The sequence below is a fragment of the Tetrao urogallus genome, assembly GCF_951394365.1.
Source record: "Tetrao urogallus genome assembly, chromosome: 2".
In the NCBI taxonomy this organism is placed as follows: Eukaryota; Metazoa; Chordata; class Aves; order Galliformes; family Phasianidae; genus Tetrao; species Tetrao urogallus.
The window spans coordinates 69,676,330-69,698,453 of record NC_136814.1 but is presented as its reverse complement, the minus strand read 5'-3'; the positions used below and the strand labels follow the sequence as shown (position 1 = coordinate 69,698,453).

At 34.8% G+C, this 22,124-nt stretch overlaps 1 protein-coding gene across 1 annotated transcript in view; it reads right to left on the bottom strand.

Moving 5' to 3' along the window:
• ASCC3 (activating signal cointegrator 1 complex subunit 3) overlaps positions 1–22,124 on the bottom strand; it is a gene marked incomplete at both ends in the record, with an annotated part of 243,679 nt that overhangs the window by 151,274 nt on the left and 70,281 nt on the right. The window contains 2 exons of the mRNA XM_079532681.1: positions 3,465–3,641; positions 18,909–19,073. Of these exons, the coding sequence (XP_079388807.1) occupies positions 3,465–3,641; positions 18,909–19,073 (342 nt within the window). The remainder of the gene's footprint in view (positions 1–3,464; positions 3,642–18,908; positions 19,074–22,124) is intronic.

Below are 22,124 nucleotides of genomic sequence, written 5' to 3'. Positions count from 1 at the left end.
AAAATATGGATGAGCTGACATCATAAATAGCCGCAGTGTTACATATATTCAACAGACTTAAAAAGAGCAAATCCTATATAACTGAAATACCAAGTCACCAAAGCAAATGTTCAGCTGAGCTTTCACAGACATCTTAAATCATGCCCTGAAGAAAAGCTTTAGTGCTAGCCTAAGTATATTTAACAGAACTTCAGTGAGAAACATTAGCATCTAAAGCAAGAACTTCCCTCCACTGAGTTTTGCAAGGCTGACAGGGCCTCTTCCAGATGCCCAGATTACCACGGAGAAGTAGTCTAGATGCCAGCAGCAGCTCAGAGAGATTTGAAAGCTTTTGCCACAACTTGAATGAAGAAGGTGTCCTATCATACCTTCACACTGTGATAGACAGTCTTTTTATTGGAATCCAGAACTAAATAAGTATGCCTAACTTCAGCATGAATTGTTCACAGAAGTATTTTGGAAACGTATCAAATTCCTGTATACTAAAAGCCTGAGAAAATATGCTGTGTCCACTTGAAATACCTAAAATGGCTATGATTAAGAGGCTGCTGTTATTGCTGTTGAAGAAGGCTTGCCTGCAGTTTGCATGTGAGTTGACAAGTCATTCATGTGCTTGAAATTCTTGGGGAGGTTTTTCAGAAAGCTAAAAGCTGTAGCAAAGCATCTACTTAAAGGAACAAATAATCTCCATGAAGAAGCTAGCCGCCCATGGTTTAGGTAGGCATATGCTCTGCTGGGTGAAACACTGGCTGGATGGCTGGGCCCAAAGAGTTGTAATGTGGTCAAATCCAGTTTGGCGGCCAGTCACAAGTGGTATCCCTCAGGGCTCGGTATTGTGGCCACTCCTGTTCAACATCTTTATCAGTGATTTCAATGAGGGGATTGAGTGCACCTCCAGTAAGTTTGCAGATGATACCAAACTGGGAGGGAGTGTTGATCTGAAGGTAGAAAGGCATTACAGAGGAACCTGGATAGACTGGATCGATGGTCCAAGGTAAACTGTACGAGTTTCAATAGGGCCAAGTGTCGGGTCCTGCATTTTGGTCACAACAACTCCAGGCAACCCTACAGGCCTGGGGAGGAGTGGATGGAAAGCAACCTGACAGAAAGGGACATTGGTAACTGATGGATAGTTGGCTAAATATGAGCCAGCAATGTGCCCAGGGGACCAAGAAGTCCAATGGCATCCTGGCTTGTATCAGGAATGGTGTGGTGAGGAGGACTAGGGAAGTAATCCTCCTCCTGTACTCGGCACTGGTGAGGCCCCACCTTGAGTACTATGTTTAGTTTGCGGCATCTCAATACAGAAATGACATTGAGGTGCTGGAGCAAGTCCTAAGAATGGCAACAAAGCTTGTGAAGAGTTTGGAAAATATGCCCAATGAGGAGTAATCAAAGGAACTGGGGCAGTTTAGTCTGGGGAAGATGAGGCTGAGGTGAGACATTATTGCTCTCTTCAAAGACCTGAAAGATGACTTCAGTGAGAGCGAGGTTGGCCTCTTCTCACTGGTGACAGGTGACAAGATGAGGGGAAACGCCCTCAAGTTGAACCAGGGTAAGATTAGGTTGGATATCAGGAAAAACATCTTTACAGAAAGGGTTGTTAAGTACTGGAATAGGATCCCCAGGGAGATGGTTGAGTCACTATCCCTGGATGTGTTTAAAAACTGTTTGGATGTGGTGCTCAGGGACATGATTTAGCAGAGGGTTGTTAGAGTTAGGGTAGTATGGTCAGGTTATGGTTGGAGTCAATGATCTTTAAGGTCTTTTCCAACCTGAGCAATTCTATGATTCTATGATTCTAACTCCTTGATATTTATCAGTATGGATATAGACATAGTATTAATTGAATCTGTTGGTGTTCTGTGAGACCTGTTCTTAATTCTGTGTGTTCTTACACTGCTTTCTTCCTCCCTGATAGATCAAAAGAATATTGATATAAGCAATCATTTGGCAGGTTGAGTATTAATGCTATTCTGAACGGAAGTCTTTGTAAAAGAGTCTTAATACCTCTACTTTTTGTTTGTTGCAAAGTACATTAACTTGACCACAAAATGTATTGTATATGTATATTGTATATGAAATCCAGAATGGCATTCTTCTGGAAAACAAAAAGACAAACTCTTGGTTTCTGGCGTTACTAAAACAGTTGTTTTTCGAAAGAACTACTACCTCCTAATTATAATGTTAATTAATACTATGGGTTTTTTTCCTTTTAAGAAAAATCTTTTTAAATCATATAGGATCATTTGTATATTACTCTGATTGTATATTACTCTGATTTTTAAATCAGAGATCTTTCTAAAGTCTTTACCTTTTTCTTACCATCCAGTGGAAACAAAAAAATAGACAAATAAGTATTAGGAAAAGTTTGAAGAAAGGCAACAGCAAATAATAGTGAGGGTACTTGAAACATTAATGAAGGTTAAAATATGCAAATCATGGCAAGCACCATATGGTAAATTGTTCTTGTGTGTATAGACTTGAAATGGTTCCCTGTAGTCATAAAGTGAAGTTTCTTCTCTGCATTACAGATAGAATGAACTACTTAACTTGTAAGAAAAGCAATATTCATTTTTACAAAAATAAGTAAACACTATCATTGATTAAGCTATGAAATTACCTTTTGAATAAAGATGTTTTTATTTCTATTAAACTAAAAGCATTGCAGAATAAGATTTTCCAAAACACTGAGCTGTAAAATATTTATACCTCTCTAAGTTACTTAAGCTTTAATTATTGGCTAATGAGAAGCATACGAAAACTTTGCAAAATCAATTTATAGATAGGTGTTTGTACCAATTTCTGTATTTTAAGAAGAAGTATAATTTAAGTGTGAAGTGGCACTGCACCTAATTGACCTATAACTTTTAATAAGAATATTATACCTACATGGCCTTGATGCTTCCCAAAATGAGCAAGAGCACAAAGAAGCTCATTTAGGGTCTACTGTAATGTGTTTTCTATCAAACATGTATGCTAATGGTTTAGGACACTAAGGTTTTCACATCCCTTATATCCCACTAATGTTAAATTAATGCTTCTCTCATCAAACATATCAAGATTTCATAAATGAATATTTTTTTCTTCTAGCATTCTAGTGATTATTCCAACAGGCATCCTTACTGGCGTAATTTCTAGCAAAATGGAAAACTGAAATGAGAAAGGCAGAATAATCAGCTTCTGCAGTGACTCTGCTGTTGAGGGTGATGGTTTCTACTTAATCAAGCAAAACTTATTAGGGAAGAGAAGACAATGCACAGTTAGATAGCATTATAACTAGCTACAATAATGTATATACAAGGACTGCAAACTGAGGAAACCGGATTCTTTAAGCTTGTCTCAAATAGTGCATCTTTACATATAACCAAGTGGAGTATAAAAAAAAAAAAAGTATCCCACTACACATATATAGGTGAAGTACAATCAAAACAAACAGTAAATCTTTCTTTGGCATTCTTTACCTTATTAGTTGTCTTAATTCCTATAAAAGTTTGTCCCAATGGTACAGGTCGAAAACGGCTATCGAAGTAGAATAGTCCAATGTAGGGATTGACATGTAGAAACGTAGCAACGTCAAGATAATTGGGTAATGTAGCTGAAAGGCCCAAAATCCTAATCATGCTTTGTGTAGATTCAACCTATTAAACAACAAAAAAAAAATTTGTAAATGATCTGAGTGTTACAAACCAAGAAATCAAGCACAGTAAGAGTATTAAAATATCACTTAAAAATTAACAGCAAAGTAGCATTTAACACTATATATTAAAAGTGAACAATAAATGTAAACCAGTGATTATCCCATACTGAAGAAACCGGAACACTGTGTAACTCTATCAAATCTTGCTTATTCATCTGCAAAATATTCATCAAAGAAAATATACTCTTGTCCTGAAAACAGTGAGTAGTCATTAAGTGACACAAAGGAACAAGAATAGTAAAACAGGCTTTGATAAGAAGGGATTGTACAATTTACAAGCAAAACTAGAACAAATAACTGAGCATCATTTCTTCCTTAGTTGAATTCTCACACTTGTAAATAGAAAGAATAAAAAAGCCTATGTTCCTCAATCTTGGCTTTTGCTTAGTTCTTAGGCAATCTCTCCTGATTCATCACTATCTGCATTTCTCTATTATGTATCAGTACTTCTGCAGAACTGAAGATACCAAGAAGTCACTAAGAGACTTTTTTTTTGGTATATTTTTCAAATGCTCCAAATGCTTGTTACATGCCTTTCCTTTTGTTAAAGGCAATAAATGGTTACTTACAATTAAATACTGTGTTCCATATAAAAGCTTGCATACTGCATGTTTCCAGATAACTTTCAAAAAAATGAAAACAACCAAAACATTTGACTGAGGAAACCAAGCAGGAATTTTCCCATTTCCTTCTAGAATATTAAAAGATGTGTAGACTGACTCACAGTTTACTTACCAACAAAATTATTTAGGATCAAAGTTCACAGTAATTTTCATCAAAAGATGTCTATGGAGTATAACTGATGCCACAAACAAGGTTCTCAACTTGTCTCAAATGCAGATGAGTAAGGTTGATATCTTCTACCCAGCTATGCACTTTTCAAAACACTATGAAGTTTTCTTATTTTGAAACAAAAAAATGCTCAAAGTGAAAGGAAGTCTTGTGGACTTCCTTTGAAATATAAAAATTAGAAGTTTTCAATAAAGATTATTATGAAGTTTATGAAGGTCGTTCTTAAGGAAGATATAGACATCATACCATAATACAGACCTTGGGAACAGTAAGTGCACCAAAATCACAAACCAAATCCTCAAAGACATCATCTCTTCCCGACTCCTCCAAGTCTACAGATGTTAAACAAGCCAGCAAACTGCCCAATAATGAACAGATCTCAAAGCAAAAAATCAGAATGCTCAAACTGTGGATGCAACCAACTAAACACAGAATATCTACTGACTGACACAGAAGAGCAGCTTTGCAAAGGAAAGCTCGTGTACAACAAGTCATAGTTGCAGATTCAAATTCCAAGAGCGGGACAGATGAGAAACCAGGTTCAAGAGGGTGGTAAATAAGGAAGTTCATAAAGAAGCATTTCTAGAAATACAATTTCCTATGTATCTTTGTGCAGTTGGATTACATGATGACCTAAGTACTACAGTCAATGACTAAGTACTAGTCAATCTCGATTACACAGTTTTGGGGTGGTGTGTGTGTGTACACTCTCATAAGGTGGCTTCTCACACTTCTGTATTTCTCTTATAGCTAGGAGCATTTCTTCTTTTCCTTTTCTAAATGATTTTCCCTGAGGTATTGCCATCTCAGCTGCTGAGGACAGCCATGCCCTGCAGTGCAGCTTTTGGTGTCCTCTGTAACTGGCTGTACAGAGGCTGTAACTGTGTCTGGTATGAGGCAGCCCAAGCCTCTGCACAGAAGAGTCCAGCACCTCCAACTCTTGACAGTGCCCAGACGTGGACACGTCATGCAAATATTTAGTTTTCTTAATGCATAAGCACTTTTTTTTAACTTGAATCTAAAAATAGTAACCACTTGCTCATATAGTTAATTATCCTATACTTCGTTCACTGTCACCTGATAATCAAATACTTTAATCTGAAAGTGTAACAGAGCTTCAATCTACAGCACGTTATCCGATTTTGATAAATGTAATATATTTTAAAACTCCTAAGACCCTTAAAAAACTATGTTCCATCAGGAAGCAGGAAATCATTTCCAGTTTTTAAACGATTAACAAGAATTTTGCATAAGAACCGTGGAATTATGAATTTTTACAGCAATTAACTATTCAGAGTTTCCTTTCAAAATGTAAACAACATCCAAAGAACAGTTATGGCTTACTGAGACTTCTCCCTTTTAAAAATGTGTAAACAGAAACCATTTAACTTCAGATGTGGCAGATGGCACTGTGGGGTCAGGGAGCTGATGAGAAGCCCGAATTCTAACTGCTCCTGCAAACTGTAGCAGACAAGTAAAACATGCAAGAGCAATTAAAGTTAATAATATGTATAATGCACTTGTAAACAAATATACTTTATACTGTGCCTGCACATATATTTTTGTCTATGTCTTTGTAATGCCTGCCTGCTTTTTCTAGTAAGTCTAAAATTTGCAAATTATTTTTTCTATTTTTAAGTTAAGCTACAAAAATCAAATCAGAATGATTTGGAAAAAAGAAGAAAACACATAATAAAGTATATCTTACTCTATTTAAATATAAAAATTAACAAAACATTAATATAAAGACTATCAGTAAGCTAATTTCATTCAAAATTAAATGTGGTGCTTTTCATCTATTCGCCAGTAACATAAAACATTTCAATTTGCAGTAATTTTTCAGTACTCTCACTGAGGAATTTTGAGCTTTCAATTTCCAAAAGTGCATAATACATATAAAGCAAAACAGGAGTCTGATAACAGCAGTTATTTGTTCCACAGGTGTTGGTTAGGCTTGTAAGCTTCTCTTGAGATTAGGCAAGTTTGCATCTTTCATCATTAAAGGAGGTCAGTAGATCAATAGTAACTACTACAGTAAAGACGATCTCTGCCAAATTTACCTGAAACAAAGTGAGACTGGCTATCTGAAGAAGTGATATTATGTAAGAAATCAGAGTTGCCAGAGAGTCTCAGAATTGCCTGCCTGCCTGCCTTGTCAGCCTTTAAAAATAGTAACTGCATAAAACTTGACTTATTAATGACAAACTTGTATATGACATTCCCATCCTTAACTACTTTTACATGACTTCCATGTTGAAGCAGTACTGTTAAGACTATAAAGAGATTCAGAGGCTTTACTAAAAACAAGTTTATAACTGAGTGTTTCGAAGTACAATGAAATTCCATCAATTTAAGTTCTTTCAAGGCTATAAAAAAAAATCTTTACTTTTTAACCACCTACTTCTACATCCACTAAATAACATAAAATATCAATCATTAATATTAAAAAAAAAATCAAGAAGCAGAAATAGATATATATATCCTAAACATCAATTATTTTATGCTCACACATAATTCAAACTGCAAAGTAGAACCAGAGTCTTTGTGAACGCATATGAAGTTTTTGACTTTTCTTTGTTCTTTTAATTATAAAGGGCGATTAACAATAACAGTAACCAAAACTGTGTTAAACATAAAACTCAGGAAAACATTATTACCTGACTCTGTAAAAATAACAGATTTTGGTTTCGCACTTTTCTCTGTGATTATAAGTGAGTCTTATTTACTTTTATGTTATTAAATAAGCACTACAGAGATTTTATTCTTCATAATGGCTTTTCGAATTTTAACAGATTTTTAGAACACAGGGCTCTGTGCCTACAGAGCAACTACTCTTCAGATTTCTCCTGTAAGACCAAGTGTTAAAATGTTTTGTGTATCTTCTGTGCATTTACAAAGCACAAGAGGGCATTTTGTAATTACAGCACATTCAAACATTTTTAGCTCACTGGATCCCTCATTACTTGGTCCTAGAAGCCCCAGTTAAAGAACATGCTTAATATACAAGAAAGCATTTTTCCTGAAATTGGAGTAAAAGTTGCTGAAAATACATTTGGGATGACGAAGTTTTTTCTATATATATTCCCTATAGCTTATTGGTGATATTCAGCTAAACATATTTTCTTCACAACTGGCACATAATCTCAAATGTTTAAGTCATCATATGTGCTTAATTGTCTTAGAAAAAATATGCAACTACCAATTAAAATTTACAAGGCTTTCTCTGGAAAACTGAACTGTCACAGTGTTTACATATCATATTATTTGAAAGCTTTACTATTTTTCACTGATTTGATCTTACACTGAAAATAAGAAACAGAAATTGCCATAAGTACATTTAATTGATATTTAATTAGTATATCTAATTGAGAAGAATTCACTGTAGCATGTGGAGAATTGACAGCATGTTCACCATTCATGTTCACAAAATGCTGCTATCACACCATGAAATTCCACGTATACAGAAAAAATAAACAGAAAATAGCTACCCAGTACTCATTTCCACACTCTAACTTTATCTGAATTTACACTGTAAATGATAAAGGATGAGATATAGGAAGAGCCTCTCTGGATTGTAAATTGATCACAGCAGGATCATTTTCCTCCTAATAGGTTTTAAGATTTCCACATCATCTCATTACATTGCAGCCACCACCTGAGAGCATACAGAGTACGCAGAGATACTCTTATCTGACTTCTAAAATTTTTCCCGAACTTTATGATCTTAGTAGTCTTCCCATTTCCATGTACAAAAATTTCACATTCACAGAATGAATTACAATCAGGCTGGAAAGCACATCTCTGATTGTTCAACTCAAGCAAAGAACTAAGTGAAGCAGATAGGTTTATATATTCTAATCTTTGCAGAACTGTCCATTAAAAATTAACCTTATATTCAGATAACTCAGAATCACTTCAACACGCCCCCAGCAGTCAGTCCATATGCCCTCAAGAGTGAGCAAAGCTATGGAGGATCCTCTTGCTTCCCTCTAAGGAAACCTGCATCCACTGTTCCCCTTTTTTTCCCCTCAAGTTCCTGTATACTGATGCATACAGCATGAGGAATAAACAGGAAGAATTAGAGTTCTGTATGCAGTGGTAAGGCACTGATTTCAGTGTGATAACAGAGACATGGTGAGATAGCTCACATGAATGGAACACTGTCATGGATGGCTATATACTATCATCTTTGAAAGGTCATGAAGAACAGAAGAACTGTCTGAGGACTGGAGGAAAGCATGTGTCTTCAAAAAAGGCAAGAGAAGGACAATCCAGGCAACTGTAGGCCAGTCAGCCTTGTCTCCATCCCTGGGAAGGTGATAAAACAACATATTCTGGATGTCATCTCCAAGCAAGTGGAAGAAAAGATATTTTTCAGGAGTAGTCAACATGGATTCACCAAAAGGAAATCATATTGACTAATCTGGTAGCCTTCTATGATGTCATCACCAGCTGGGTATATGAGGAAAGAGCAGTGGATGTTATTTACCTTGACTTCAGTGAGGCTTTACCACAACATACTTGTAATGAAATTTAGTAAGTGTGGGGTAGGTAAGTTTGCAGTGAGGCAGATTGAGAACTGGCAAAACTGAGAGGGTTGTGATCTGTGGCACAGTGTTGTTGGAGGCCTGTAATGCTCTCTGGGGGTCAGTACTGGGTCCAGTCTTGTCTAAAATCTTCATCGGTGACCTAGATGAATGGACAGAATGCGCCCCCAGCAAATTTGCTGTTCATATAAATGTAGGAGGAGTGACTTATGCACCAGAAGGCTGTGCTGCCATTCAGTGAGACCTGGATAGGCTGGAGAGTTGGGCACAGAGAGGCCTGATGAGGTTCAATGAAGGCAAGTGCATAGCTCTGCACCTAAGGAGGCATAACTGCATCAGTACAGAGTAAGGGCTGACCTGCTGGAGAGAACCTCTGCAAAGAAGGACCTCAGTGCCCTGGTGGATAACAGGTTGACCACGAATCAGCAGTGTGCTGTTGTGACCAAGAAGGCCAATGGTATCCTGGGGTGTATTAAAGTGAGAGTAGCCAGCAAGTTGAAGGAGGAGATCCTCCCCCTCTACTCTGCTGTGATGAGGCCATATCTGCAGAACGTGTCCAGTTCTGTGTTCCCCAGTTCATGAAAAACACGGAACTTCTAGGGAGAGATCAGCAGAGAGCTACAAAGATGATGACGGATGTAGAGCTGAGAGACCTAGGACTATTCATTCTGGACAATAGAAGACAGGGGATCTTATTAATGCTTATAAATATATAATGGCTGAGAGTCAAGAGGACAAGGCCGGGCTCTTTTCAATGATGCCCAGTGACAGAACAAGGTGCAACAGGTACAGAATGGAACACAGCAAGTTCCACACAAACATGAGGAACAAATTCTTTACTTTGAGGGTAACAGAGCAGAGAAACAATCAGTCCAGAGAGGTTGTGGAGTCTCCTTCTCCAGAGAGATTTAAAATCCACCTGCTTTAGTGGGGAGAGTTGTACTAGGTGGTCTCCAGAGGTCCCTTCCAAAGCCTAAGATTCTGTGATTCTGTGATTGTTTAGACATCCATTTGGGATGAGAAATATAGAAAACTAAACACAAGCATTTATTAGTGCTTAGTCTAAATATGCAAGAAGATTAATTCATAACTTGGGTTCCTAAATTCCCTGTCTGACACTGATAAGAATCAAATACAATATATGGGCAAGCACATTAATGACTTGTTAGATATTACCCTGTACACAGAATATAGGTATGATTTTCATCTTATTAAAAAAAAAAAAAGAAAAGAAAAGAAAAGAAAAGAAAAGAAAAGAAAAGAAAAGAAAAGAAAAGAAAAGAAAAGAAAAGAAAAGAAAAGAAAAGAAAAGAAAAGAAAAGAAAAGAAAAGAAAAGAAAAGAAAAGAAAAGAAAAGAAAAGAAAAGAAAAGAAAAGAAAAGAAAAGAAAAGAAAAGAAAAGAAAAGAAAAGAAAAGAAAGAGGAAGCAGGGAGGTGGAGGGAGAGAAAAAAAGGAATTTTCATGGGAAATTTTAAATAAAAAAAATTAAAAGTATTCAAAACTAACAAAGCGAGATTCTTTTTTTTAGAGTGTTTAATCAGTGTTTACTGTTGCTTACTGTTAAATGAAACTATTAAGAAGTTGTCAATCAATACACATAGGTGGTAATTTCTTAGTTATAGGAACAGAAATGGAAAACCAGTAACATAAAAATGTTCAAATTGCAAAATCAAAAGTGCATAGTAATGAACCAACTACTAATACTGTTTTGAAGATTCTAGGTAGGATGTTATTGACAATTCAAACACTGTGCAGAATGCATTTGTTACTAGGCAACCATCTAGTTAAGTAATTTTATAAATGAGTTTTACTCTGCTTCCAGTGAACCCTGAAAATACTGTGATCTCAGTTTTCCACTTAGAATGTATTTAAAAGAGGTATCAAAAAAACGTAACCAAGCAGAAAGCACTATTAGAAGCCACATTATTTTACCTTCACTAAATATTAAGTACTTTGCCTGAAGAAACTGAATTTTGAATACACCTACTAAGAGATTTCTATACCATGCACAGTGCCATGTCATTTTTTTTCCGAATGACAAAATGCTTTTTATATCATGACTACTGTTATTTTTCCAAAACTGAAAAACAAAAAAGAAATATGAACTCTTCTACAAATCAATTAAACTCCTTTACTGTATTACCAAGGAGCACAAAACATATGACAATCATGATTACCTTTTAAACTCCATGGATATACCAGAAAAATGGAAAAATGTTCAAATATAAATAATAAAAAATGACATGCAAAATGTCTGTTCGAACACTTCCATGAAATTTATAGAAAAGCTTCTGAAGAAGAATTCAAATATCCAATAGTAATTTCCAATCAAATAGAGATTGTTTACAAAAAATATATTGCTTTTAAAAACGAGACATTTTTACACAGCTACAAGGTTGCCAGAAAAGATAATAAGATAGATCTAGAATTATGTAAAACATTAGACTTTCTGTGTATAACATACTGTTTAAAAATAATGTTATGTTACACAATGGCAACAAAACATCCATTAATTTTATCACAAACTGACGAAATGACAGCTTTTTACAGGGAATTTATCACTGAAAGACAGAAATTAAAAAGGGATGTCTCTAAGTACAGTCTAAGCCCAAAATTGTTCACTGTTCACTAATTTTATCAACAAATTAATCTAACTGATATATGTGTCAGCCAAACAGATAAATCTACATTGTTGGACTCATTCAAATTAAATTTCTCTTAATTTATCTAATTCTAGAAGAGGACAGAGCTGTAAAATGAGAAATTATCCTCAGGAAACATTTTTATAGCAACAAGTGATTCCTGCACCTACTTTTAAAGAATTAATATGAATAATTATATAAATATATAAGAATAAAATGACAACTTAATGAACAAGTAGGAGGGAGATGCTCTACATCTTTATGTGCCACAACCAAAACTAAAATAATTTCCATATCCAATTTTGTTGATGGGTTTTAAAAACAGTGACATACAAAAGGAAGTTTATTAAAAAAAAAAGCAACCAAAAACCCACAGCACATTAAGTGAAAACCAAACCATTATAATAGAAAGTTTTAGTAAGTTGGTTTCATTTATCTTGTAATGGAAGAACCTGACAAACTTGATTTGCATACAGAAGGAAGAAAAGGGATAAAAGAGTAATAGAAATCATTCAAGATGAGATGCAAATGCCATTACTTACTAGTGCATTCTAGTCCAAAATGACACTTCTATGAACTACAGCTGTCTACATTTACAGACAATACAGGGAGACAAATGAGCAAACCTTCCCTGTTCTCAGTTTTCTTATATAATTAGCAATCAGCTACTCAAATTTTCTTTATCAAGAATGGGATTCCAAGAACATGAAAATTCCCAAGTAAAAAGAAATCAGCATTTTGCTTAGGATGGGAAACCTCTAGGATAATTTGTTTCCAATTTCTAGTAAGAAGGCAAAGCAAGGTAAGAAGGAAACAAAGAAGATAAACAAAAAAAGAGTTAGGGGAGATAATAAGGAACTAAACATAGGGAAAATACATCCAGAGCAAGGAAAAGTTTCTTAACTAAGGAGTCATTATGAAAAAAAAGCTCAAAAGTATAGCATTAGAATTACCAAGGGATGAAGAAGAAAAAGACAATGATGACTGGGAATAGAGAAAGTAGGAAGGCAAACAGTGGGTCGGAGTTGCGAAGATGTTTTTTTCTTGATTCAGTGGGAGCTAGCACTTCATTGGCAGATGTAGTAAAAATGTACTCTAAGGACACAAAGCGTGGGTAGGATTAGGAAAAGGGTTTATGAAGCCTTTTCATTTTTTATTTTAACTACTCGTTTACATATAGAAAAAAATATGAATTGCTGATAACATTTAGTTCATAATCCAGAAAAATACTGTTATTCTTTTTAATGTTTATATTTTTAAAGGTGAAAGTTTTTGTATTACCTGGAAGAGCCGACTGTAACAAGAAAGACTAGTTAGATCCACCTTAATATACTGGCAATTTGCAATAAAAAAGCAAACCATTAAATCCCAAAGTAAAATATATCACTTTAGCAATACATGGAACAAGATTAAAATCATAAATGTTATCTATTCTAGTTGTCTCAAATGACAATTGCATTTTAAATTATGCAAGTGTTGAAAACAAATTTGCGGAAATCTAAGCATAAATAAGTAGGATAATGTCACTGATAAATGTGCAAGCAGATTCATAAAGTGATACAATTGTGAGGTTTGCTTACCACTGTGTTTAGTTAAATGTGTACTAGAGTTTTTCAATTAAAAATACATGCTTTTTTCTTTTTTAAGAACTTTATTACAATGAATTTGAGTGCTCTGAGGTAAAAGATTGAAAATGCTCTTCAGAACCTCCTTCAGATTCTAATTTATAATTCTACAAAAAGAAGAAAACAACATGGAAATTAAGTAGGTAAAGAAAACATTAATTGCTACTTTCCTCATTTATAACTTATCTTCAAATACTCATTATTACTTTTACTGTGAGTATCACAACATGCATTATAAAGAAAGTAACAAAGGGAATGCCGGATTTTGCTTGTGAGATCTGTTACACTGAATATTACTTTGGATATTCAGAAATCTTTTACTTGAATGAGAAAGTATTTTGTATTTTTGCATTTACCATGATGATGATAAATATGCTAATGTATTCCTCTAACCACCATGATGATAAATATGCTGATGTATTCCTCTAACCAAATTAGTCTTGTATTTCCAGCATTACTGGATCATTAAAAACAATGTGAGATTCAGAATTAAATAATGTCACTAAAGTTTAATTCAAATTGAATAATTTGTTTAAAGAAAGTACATATGATAAGTTGTCATGTCACTGTGGCACTCCTAATCCAGACAATTGGCTTAGGAAGAGTCCCCATGAGCACAGCTACATACCTAGTACATATCTAGCAATGTGGTTGAAATAATACAAAATATAAATTACTTGAAACTGAAATACATAAGACTGTGAAGGCAATATTTGTGTATCTAAGAGAGTAGTCCTGTTTTCCCAAAATCTGAGAAATGTTTCTCTATAGGTTTTCTATTACTTATTCACAGAGTTGAGAGAAGGTATCAAAACTCACATATTCAAGTACGCTTTTTTTCCTCATAAGCAGGAAAGAAGTCATCAACCTCTCTCAATAATTATGACAAAAGAATTCAGTGTCAGGTAGTTCATTTCTTCTTTCAAACTAATAAGCTTAGTAGATATTACAGAACTGTGGAAATTTTGATTAAAAAGTTTAAGCATTTCAGTTTTACATCTATTTCATTCTCTGGACCAAAACTTTAAACATCAAAGCTATAAATTGGGTTCAAAGAAGTTGTTTGATGTTACACCTGCAATATGTAACAGAGCTCAGAGCAATTTTCCAACCAAAATGTTTAGCAAAGTCAATTTAAATCACTTACAAAAACATTCTCAAAAATTTGAAAAGTACAAACATGAGTGAATACACTGTTCACTCCACTAGGATTAAGACTGCCAGCAATTCCAATATATATTTGTCCTTCCAAGTTATTAAAAAAGCTGATTAAAAAAAATGCCGTAAGTTAAAATGAACATGCTAAACTCCCACAGGAAATGGTGTGACAGTGTCCATCTGGAGAAAAGTACAGTTATAATTCAAAAATGTTAAGGTGCAAATTAGGACAGATCTTATAATGCATCGGGATGTTCCTGCTTTCAGAATGTATTGGCATGGCTGTATTTGTTAAGCATATCAACACAGATTTCAAAACATTCTTTTCCAGCACAGCGATACCAGAGATTTACATCAGGCCCAATTCTTATAAAGATCAAAAATTAAAAAACAAATCCATTGTCTATTTTTCTATTTCCCACAATCTAAGCAAAACAACCTTCAAACACACCATATGAAAACAAAAGAGATATTTCCTTTTCTTTCAAGGCACGATAACAAGCAAAACACAGAAAGTTGTATATGTTATACAGATCTTGACATGCATAGGAATCATACAATTGTCTAATACACAAGGTAGGGAAGTATGATCCAGATGAAATTATAATATAACTATATTAGAATAGCTACTGGATTTATTAAAAAACACAAGCAGTACTGAAAGGAATTTATCACAGTTCTATGCTAGAAGTTACAGAAGAGAAAGTGACTGTTCCAGGTCAAACCAAAAATCCAACTACTCTACTACACTGTCTCCCACAGTCGCCAAAAGAGGTTGGTCTATTAGGAGTAAAGAAAAAAGGAAAATGTCAATGATGCCTGCCAGTATAGCCCTCAACTCAAGTCTGATTTAGTGACTAGTAATCTGTAAGGGTCTTTTCTTTGAATAACTTGTTTAATAACTTTCTGAATCCCTTTACTATAAACTGGAAAAAAAAAAGTCAATAGCTCTGATGCCTTAAACTGGTGTACAAATCAGGTAATTGATCTCAGCAATAACTGCAGTGGTGCAATTGGCATAAGGATATTTCAGATTGATGTAGTATTATTTCAAAACTTATCTCCTTATTCTTACTTCCTATCACAGAGTCACCAATGTTGGAAAAGACCTCCAAGATCATCTAGTCCAACAATCCACCTACCAGCAAAATTCTCCCACTAAACCATGTCCCTCAGTACAACATCTAAATGTTTTTTTGAACACCTCCAGGGATGATTAATCAACCACCTCCCTGAACAGCTCATTCCAGCACCTGACCACTCTTCCAGAGAAGAAAGTTTACCTAATATCCAACCACAGCCTCTCCCAGCACAACTTGAGGCCATTCCCTCTGACTCTATAGCTAGTTACATGGGAGAAGAGGATGATCTCCGCTTCACCACAATCTCCCCTCAGGTAGTTGTGGAGAGTGATAAGCTGAGCCTCCTTTTCTCCAGACTAAACAATCCCATTTCCCTCAGCTGCTCCCAAGACTTGTGCTCCAGAAGCCTGACTGGCTTCACTGCCCTTCTCTGGATACTCTCCAGGGCCTCAATCTCCTTCTTGTACTGAGGAGCCAAAAACTGATCACGATACTCAAGGTGCAGCCTCACCAGGGCTGAGTACAGAGGGATGATCGCTTCCTTGCTTCTGCTGGCAACACTATTCCATACAGGCCAGGATGCCGTTAGCCTTCTCGGCCACATGCTGGCTTATGTTCAGTCAAGTGTCAACCAATACCACCAGGTCTGTTTCTTCCACAGAGTCTTTCAGCCATTCTGCCCCAAGCCTGTAACACTAACTTGGATTGTTGTAGCCAAAGAGCAGGACCCAGCACTTTGTCTTGTTGAACTTCATCCCACTGACCTCATCCTAGCTATCTAGTCTGTCCAGAATTGTTTCCTGCAGCATAGTTCTAAATATTCCAACATATCAGTATTTTTGTTGTTGTTTGTTTTCTGTTTAACTGTTTTTCTTTTGTGTGTTCTTTTACAGTATACTTTCCAACTCTTCAACTCCATTCTCTCAACTGTTTTCTTGTAGTGATCCACAGTGATCTCCATCATTGATTTTCTTACCAATTTAAAATAAACAAGCTATTCATAAAGGTGGTGAGATGGTTAATTTCAAGATTTCTTCTTTGTTTTTCATCCCATCTGCTTCACTTAAGAAAGAGTTACAAATGAGTAACTTCAATTTCAAGTAAATTAAACTCCAACTTGGTAGGTAAAACAAACCTTGAAGCCCTAGAAGATTAAAGCACCCTAGAGAGCTATTTTTTAAATGAGTGTTGAAGAAAGATACTGCTGTATTACAATAAATGCACTAAGGGTAGGATTCAGTACTCGTGATATAATTGCCTCAGATCATTTAATATTCCTTAAGATATCTACATGTGCTTGACAGGCACAAAAGCAAAGAATCTATGGGAGGTTTGTGTCCAAATGAAGCAGAAGCATAAGGCCAAGCTGGCTAACCTGAGGCAGATAAAATAGCTCTAGACATCTATTTCAGACAGCCGAAACCTACCTCACAACTTTCATAAAACTTCACATAAAAAAAATGAAATGTGTCTTGCAATCTGACATGAAGACAGTGACCGTCATGGTCACTGCTAAAAACTGAGATGCTTAACTTTAAAGATGCCTAAGGAAAACAAGGTAATCAAATCCATTTAAGAAAGAAAATACAGTATCAAACAGGTTACGCTTCTGTGCCCTTGAGGTAGTACAAACTCTACAAAACCCTACACTCCATAAATAACTTCTTTAACTGTTTGGGTTCTTCTAAGGAATTATCACTTATTTTGTTCTTTATACAAGAACTTTAGACTTACTGTGGAGGATCACAGCAAACATTAATTTTATTCAGTTCTCACTGGAGCCAGAATCAGATGATTCAGAAAGCATATAAGGAATCCTATTTTAGGAACTTAACAAGGTTAGTGTAGCCTTATGAAGAAAAAAAGCATCTCGAAAGCCAAGAGATTTTAAACATTAACATGCTTGCAAATATAGCCATAACAAGAACAATTGTATTCATTTCTATTTTGTTACAAATTTTTTGTATTGATGCAACTTTGCACAACATACCTTTAAGATAAAAACAAAAAGAATGCCACCCTATACTCTGCTTACTATTATCATTGGATGTACTAAAATTTGATGTGTGTCAGTAGCATGTGCATGCTGCACAGAAAGCCAACTGTATGCTTGGCACCATCAATATAAACATGACCAACAGGGCAAAGGAGTTGACACCCAATCTCAACTCTACCTTCATTAAATTCCACCTGGAATACTGCATCCAAGTCTGGGGGCTCCCAGCACAAGAGACACAGACCTATTAGAGCAAGCCACATATATATCAGAAGGCTAAAGCATCTCTCCTACGAAGAGAGAGTGAGAAATTTGAGGTTCTTCAGCTTGGAAAACAGAAGCTTCCAGGGAGACCTCACTGTCACCTTACAGACCCTTAAAGTGAGCCTATAAGAATGGTGAAGACTGACTCTTTTATCAGTGAGTGTAGTGATATGACAAGGGAAAATGGTTTTAAATTCAAAGAGAGTAGATTTAGATTACTACAAAGGTGGTCAGCTACTAGAATAGATTGCCCAGTTATGGATACCCCATCCCTGCTCAGTGTCAGGCTGTATGAGACTTTAAGAGACCAGATCTAGTGAAAGGTGTCCGTGCCCATGGCAGGAGGGTTGAAACTAAATATTTTTTAAGGTCCCTTCCTACTCAAACCATTCTTGGATTGAATTATTCAAATTCTAACCCTTTTTATTTATTTCTAACTTCCACATTTAATTTTTCTTCTAAATGCATGTCTAACTGTTGAATAAAATGGTTATAAAATATATAAGAATACAACATTTATTGCCTAGCTGAACATCATTCTTTTGCATGAGATTTAAGAAAACAAAAACAACAACAAACAACCACATTCATCCTTTTCTCCTTTTGCCACTTCAGATTTTGGCATTTAGAAAGCACTGCTAAGGGAAGAAAGAAAGACTACTTATGCTCAAATACAAATGACTTTGTATTCTAGCAGTGATGACAACTTCTTCGTTCTTTGGATAAAAAAATTTTCTTCCAGGAAAAGTGCCAATAAAAGGAATCTCTGCCAGTAAGAAAATACTTGCAATTTTGGTTATGTTAAAATATTGTCTTGACTATTATTTGTTTAAAAATGTACCAGTTCAGTGTTACTTGTATAGCACATAAATTAATACAAGGAAGTAGCTTCGAAATAAATTATGCATCCTAGGAATCTGACATTTGTGGTAATAAAAAAGGCAGAAGCCATTTTTCTTCATACTTAGTACAGAGTAGCTATAAAATAAATTGTAAACCACGTAAGCATTTTGATTTCATTGTCAAAGCATTTCTTCTTTCACAATGAAATATATTCCTGAATCAAAAAAATTGTTTAAAACAATTTTTTTTTGCTCTTACCTGACGTAAAGTACGTGCCACTATACTTTCAAGTACGGGTCCTCTGTCTTCATGCAACAGATGAACTTCATCAAGAATCAACAGCCTTACCAGCTGAGAGAGAGCTACATCACCAACACTTTTTCTTGTTACTACGTCCCATTTTTCTGGAGTAGTCACAAGCATCTATTAAAGCAAGAAAAAGAGATATTAAGCATATGCAAAGAAAAATCCAAATTCAACTTTATCAGTATATTAATATTTATCTGAGTAAATGCAATGTAGAACTTAGCAAAGCTACCGTAAGTTTTATCTACTTCTTGTATTTGAGGCAGAAATAGTTTACTGCATCAACATATTATACTGGACACAAAGCTGGTGGGCTTCAGTACAAAAATGCATATAGAAATATCATCTAATAACATCAAGTCAATGCATGCCATTAGCATACACTTTCTACATTAGAACAATTAAAAATTTGTCCAGAATCTATTCTTTACATAATTGAGTAATTTAATCTGCAAATCCCACTAAAGGTTGTTTGTGATAAAATATTTCTAGCTTTCATCTAAGAACCACAAACACCTAAAAACTTTCCACAAAAAACATTAGGTAATTCTGAATAATATTTCAAAGTCCTGACTAACACAGAGAGACATAGAAAATTAATGATGACTTATAAAACTTCTATGAAAATTGCTAGTCGAAATCTGAGAAAAATAATTTCTTCTCATCTGAACAATAAATTAAATATCATCAGAATAATATTAATAGATGTTAAAAACTGTTGGAATTGCTGTCTCAATTTTTTTGAAATCTAACTTAACAGACTTCTTAATTACAGATTGATTGAAATGGGAAGGGATCTGTAAAGGCCATTTTGTCCATCTCCCCTTGCCAGACAGAGCCACACAGATCAGGGTGCCCAGGTTATCCGTATATATTAATCCTCCCAATATAAGTATTTTTCCCCTGCAGCGCCTCAAAGTATTGCTCCAGTCCAATTGTTCTTTCAGAACCTATCACTCTTTCCTAATTACCAAGAGCCACTCCTGAGATGTGTTCTTTGTGATGTTATAATAAAAAAATATTTTTCTGTCCCACTTTATTTAAAACTTAATGCAAGAAAGAATAAGTCATAACACTGAGAGTGTGTATGTGGGCTGTTTCTATGCTTTTTTTCCCAAAGTATTATTGGATGCATTTTACTAGCAGATACAGATTTTCCAAGTTCTTTTACTCCTACAAAACAGTAGGTGTAAAAATGTATGGTCATAATTTATGAACTGAATTGTAACACTACTACAGATGCAACTGTTATCACTTTAAAATGAGCCATGTCAACAACAAAAAATTAACAGCTGTACTTCCACAGAACATTAATTAGCAAACAGTGAGGAAATACATTTAGCAATGCATATTAAGACTTTAAGGTTTGAAATGCTACAAATGCAAGCTACTTAGCTAATTTGCTCAGGCTAAATTGGCAATGTTGAGATCAGTTATTTTTTCATGCCAATCATGTTATCAAAATATGTATTTAAATTGGTGTCATTAATTTTTCTGTTTTTGAGCAAAGACTAAATATTCATTATAAATCTCTTTTAGTTTGATCTTATTTTGAAGCAGCAACGATAGGCAATGTAATGACCTGAATTAAAAGCTATACTTGATATCCTGTCTCATTTAGCAAGACCAGAGACCTCCAGAGAGCATCTTCTCAGAAAATAAGATTGCCTTTTATATTTATTTTGCAAATAGGATTTACAGTTGAGAAAGAAAATCCTCTAAAAAACAAACAAATCAGCTTTGTATTCTCAAACTGTAAATTGAATTCAAATATAAGGCACTAATTAAAAGTATCAGCAAAAGAAAATGTTGACTACCAGCAAACGTTAACAAAGCCACAGATTATTTTTTCAATTAAAATAATAAACAAAGCAGCATTATGATCTGTCTCATAATTACTTTTAAATGCTGTGGTGCTGTTTATTTTTATAATTAATTTTCAGAAATAACGCATTTCATCCACAAAGTTATAAACTCAAAACTTAGATTCAGCAAAAAGAGTCTACTTTATGTATGAGGGCTGAGAAAGTGCAACCAAACACTGAAATAGCTTTCTAAAATATTCTCTATCAATACTCTGAATTCAGTTATCATCACACTGAGAAGTGTGTTCCTTTAAAGCGCTATTTCACCACTTCACCTCTTGGTATTGAAATAGCTGGAAAATTGAAGTAAGACATTTCAATTTTTAAAAATCTAAAAAAATTTTTTTTGTTTGTGTTAGGGTATGGCTAAACAGAAATGGGTAAACTATCTATATTTTTACTGTCATCTTAAGTTTCTCTCTGGACCTGTAAATCTCTTTTTGCAATGCTTCTTGGATTATCATTAATAACTGCTCCACCCTGACCTTTTCTACCACGGAAAACATGGAATAGTCAAATTGGTTTTATAAAAGAAAACAACTCTTTCTTCTTAGGTGAGGACTGTCGATCATTTTACTTTATATGAAAAAAAGACAGCATGTTTCAAAAAATTCTTTCAATTCAAAGTGATTTCATGAATACTTTACATAAAATTCAGACTCAAACAACTCAAACAAAAAAGCCAAATTACTTCACTTTGAAAAGTGAAGTCAAGGAGGACAATAATAGGTGATAAATTCAACCTCTATACAATTTAAAGCAATTGTGAAAATGTATTTTTCTGTAGTCATAAACTTTGCTAGTTGCTTTTGCCAGTTTCTCTTCACTCCCCTTAGAAACCAGACTTCAGGATAAGAGGATATTTTCATACCATAGTTTCAGATCAACATTCTGAAAAATACTTTGCTGTTTGCTGTTCCTTTGGGTTTTTTTGTTTGTTTGTTTGTTTTAGATTTTTTTTTCAGTCTGAAAAGTCGTGTGGTCTCATAGAGGTGAAATGATCTTCCATTACTTTCTTAAAGTTTTATTTCTAACAGTGGACACATCCTTCAGGTTTACTTTTTTTCATAGCTCATTTTAGTTAAGGCCTTGCATGTGGCTAGTATCATATTTCTGCCTGCTTAAGCTGCACATGTTCTCTGATGCTAGTAAATGATATTAATCTCCTCAGATTCATGCTCCCGTGCACTCAAATCCATATATGAATGTATAAGCATAAAATATTTAGCAACAATTTCCCACACTACAAAGTCCATTAAGTTCATTTTCAGGAACAGTTTTCCTTTTTTAGCAACTTCAGCTT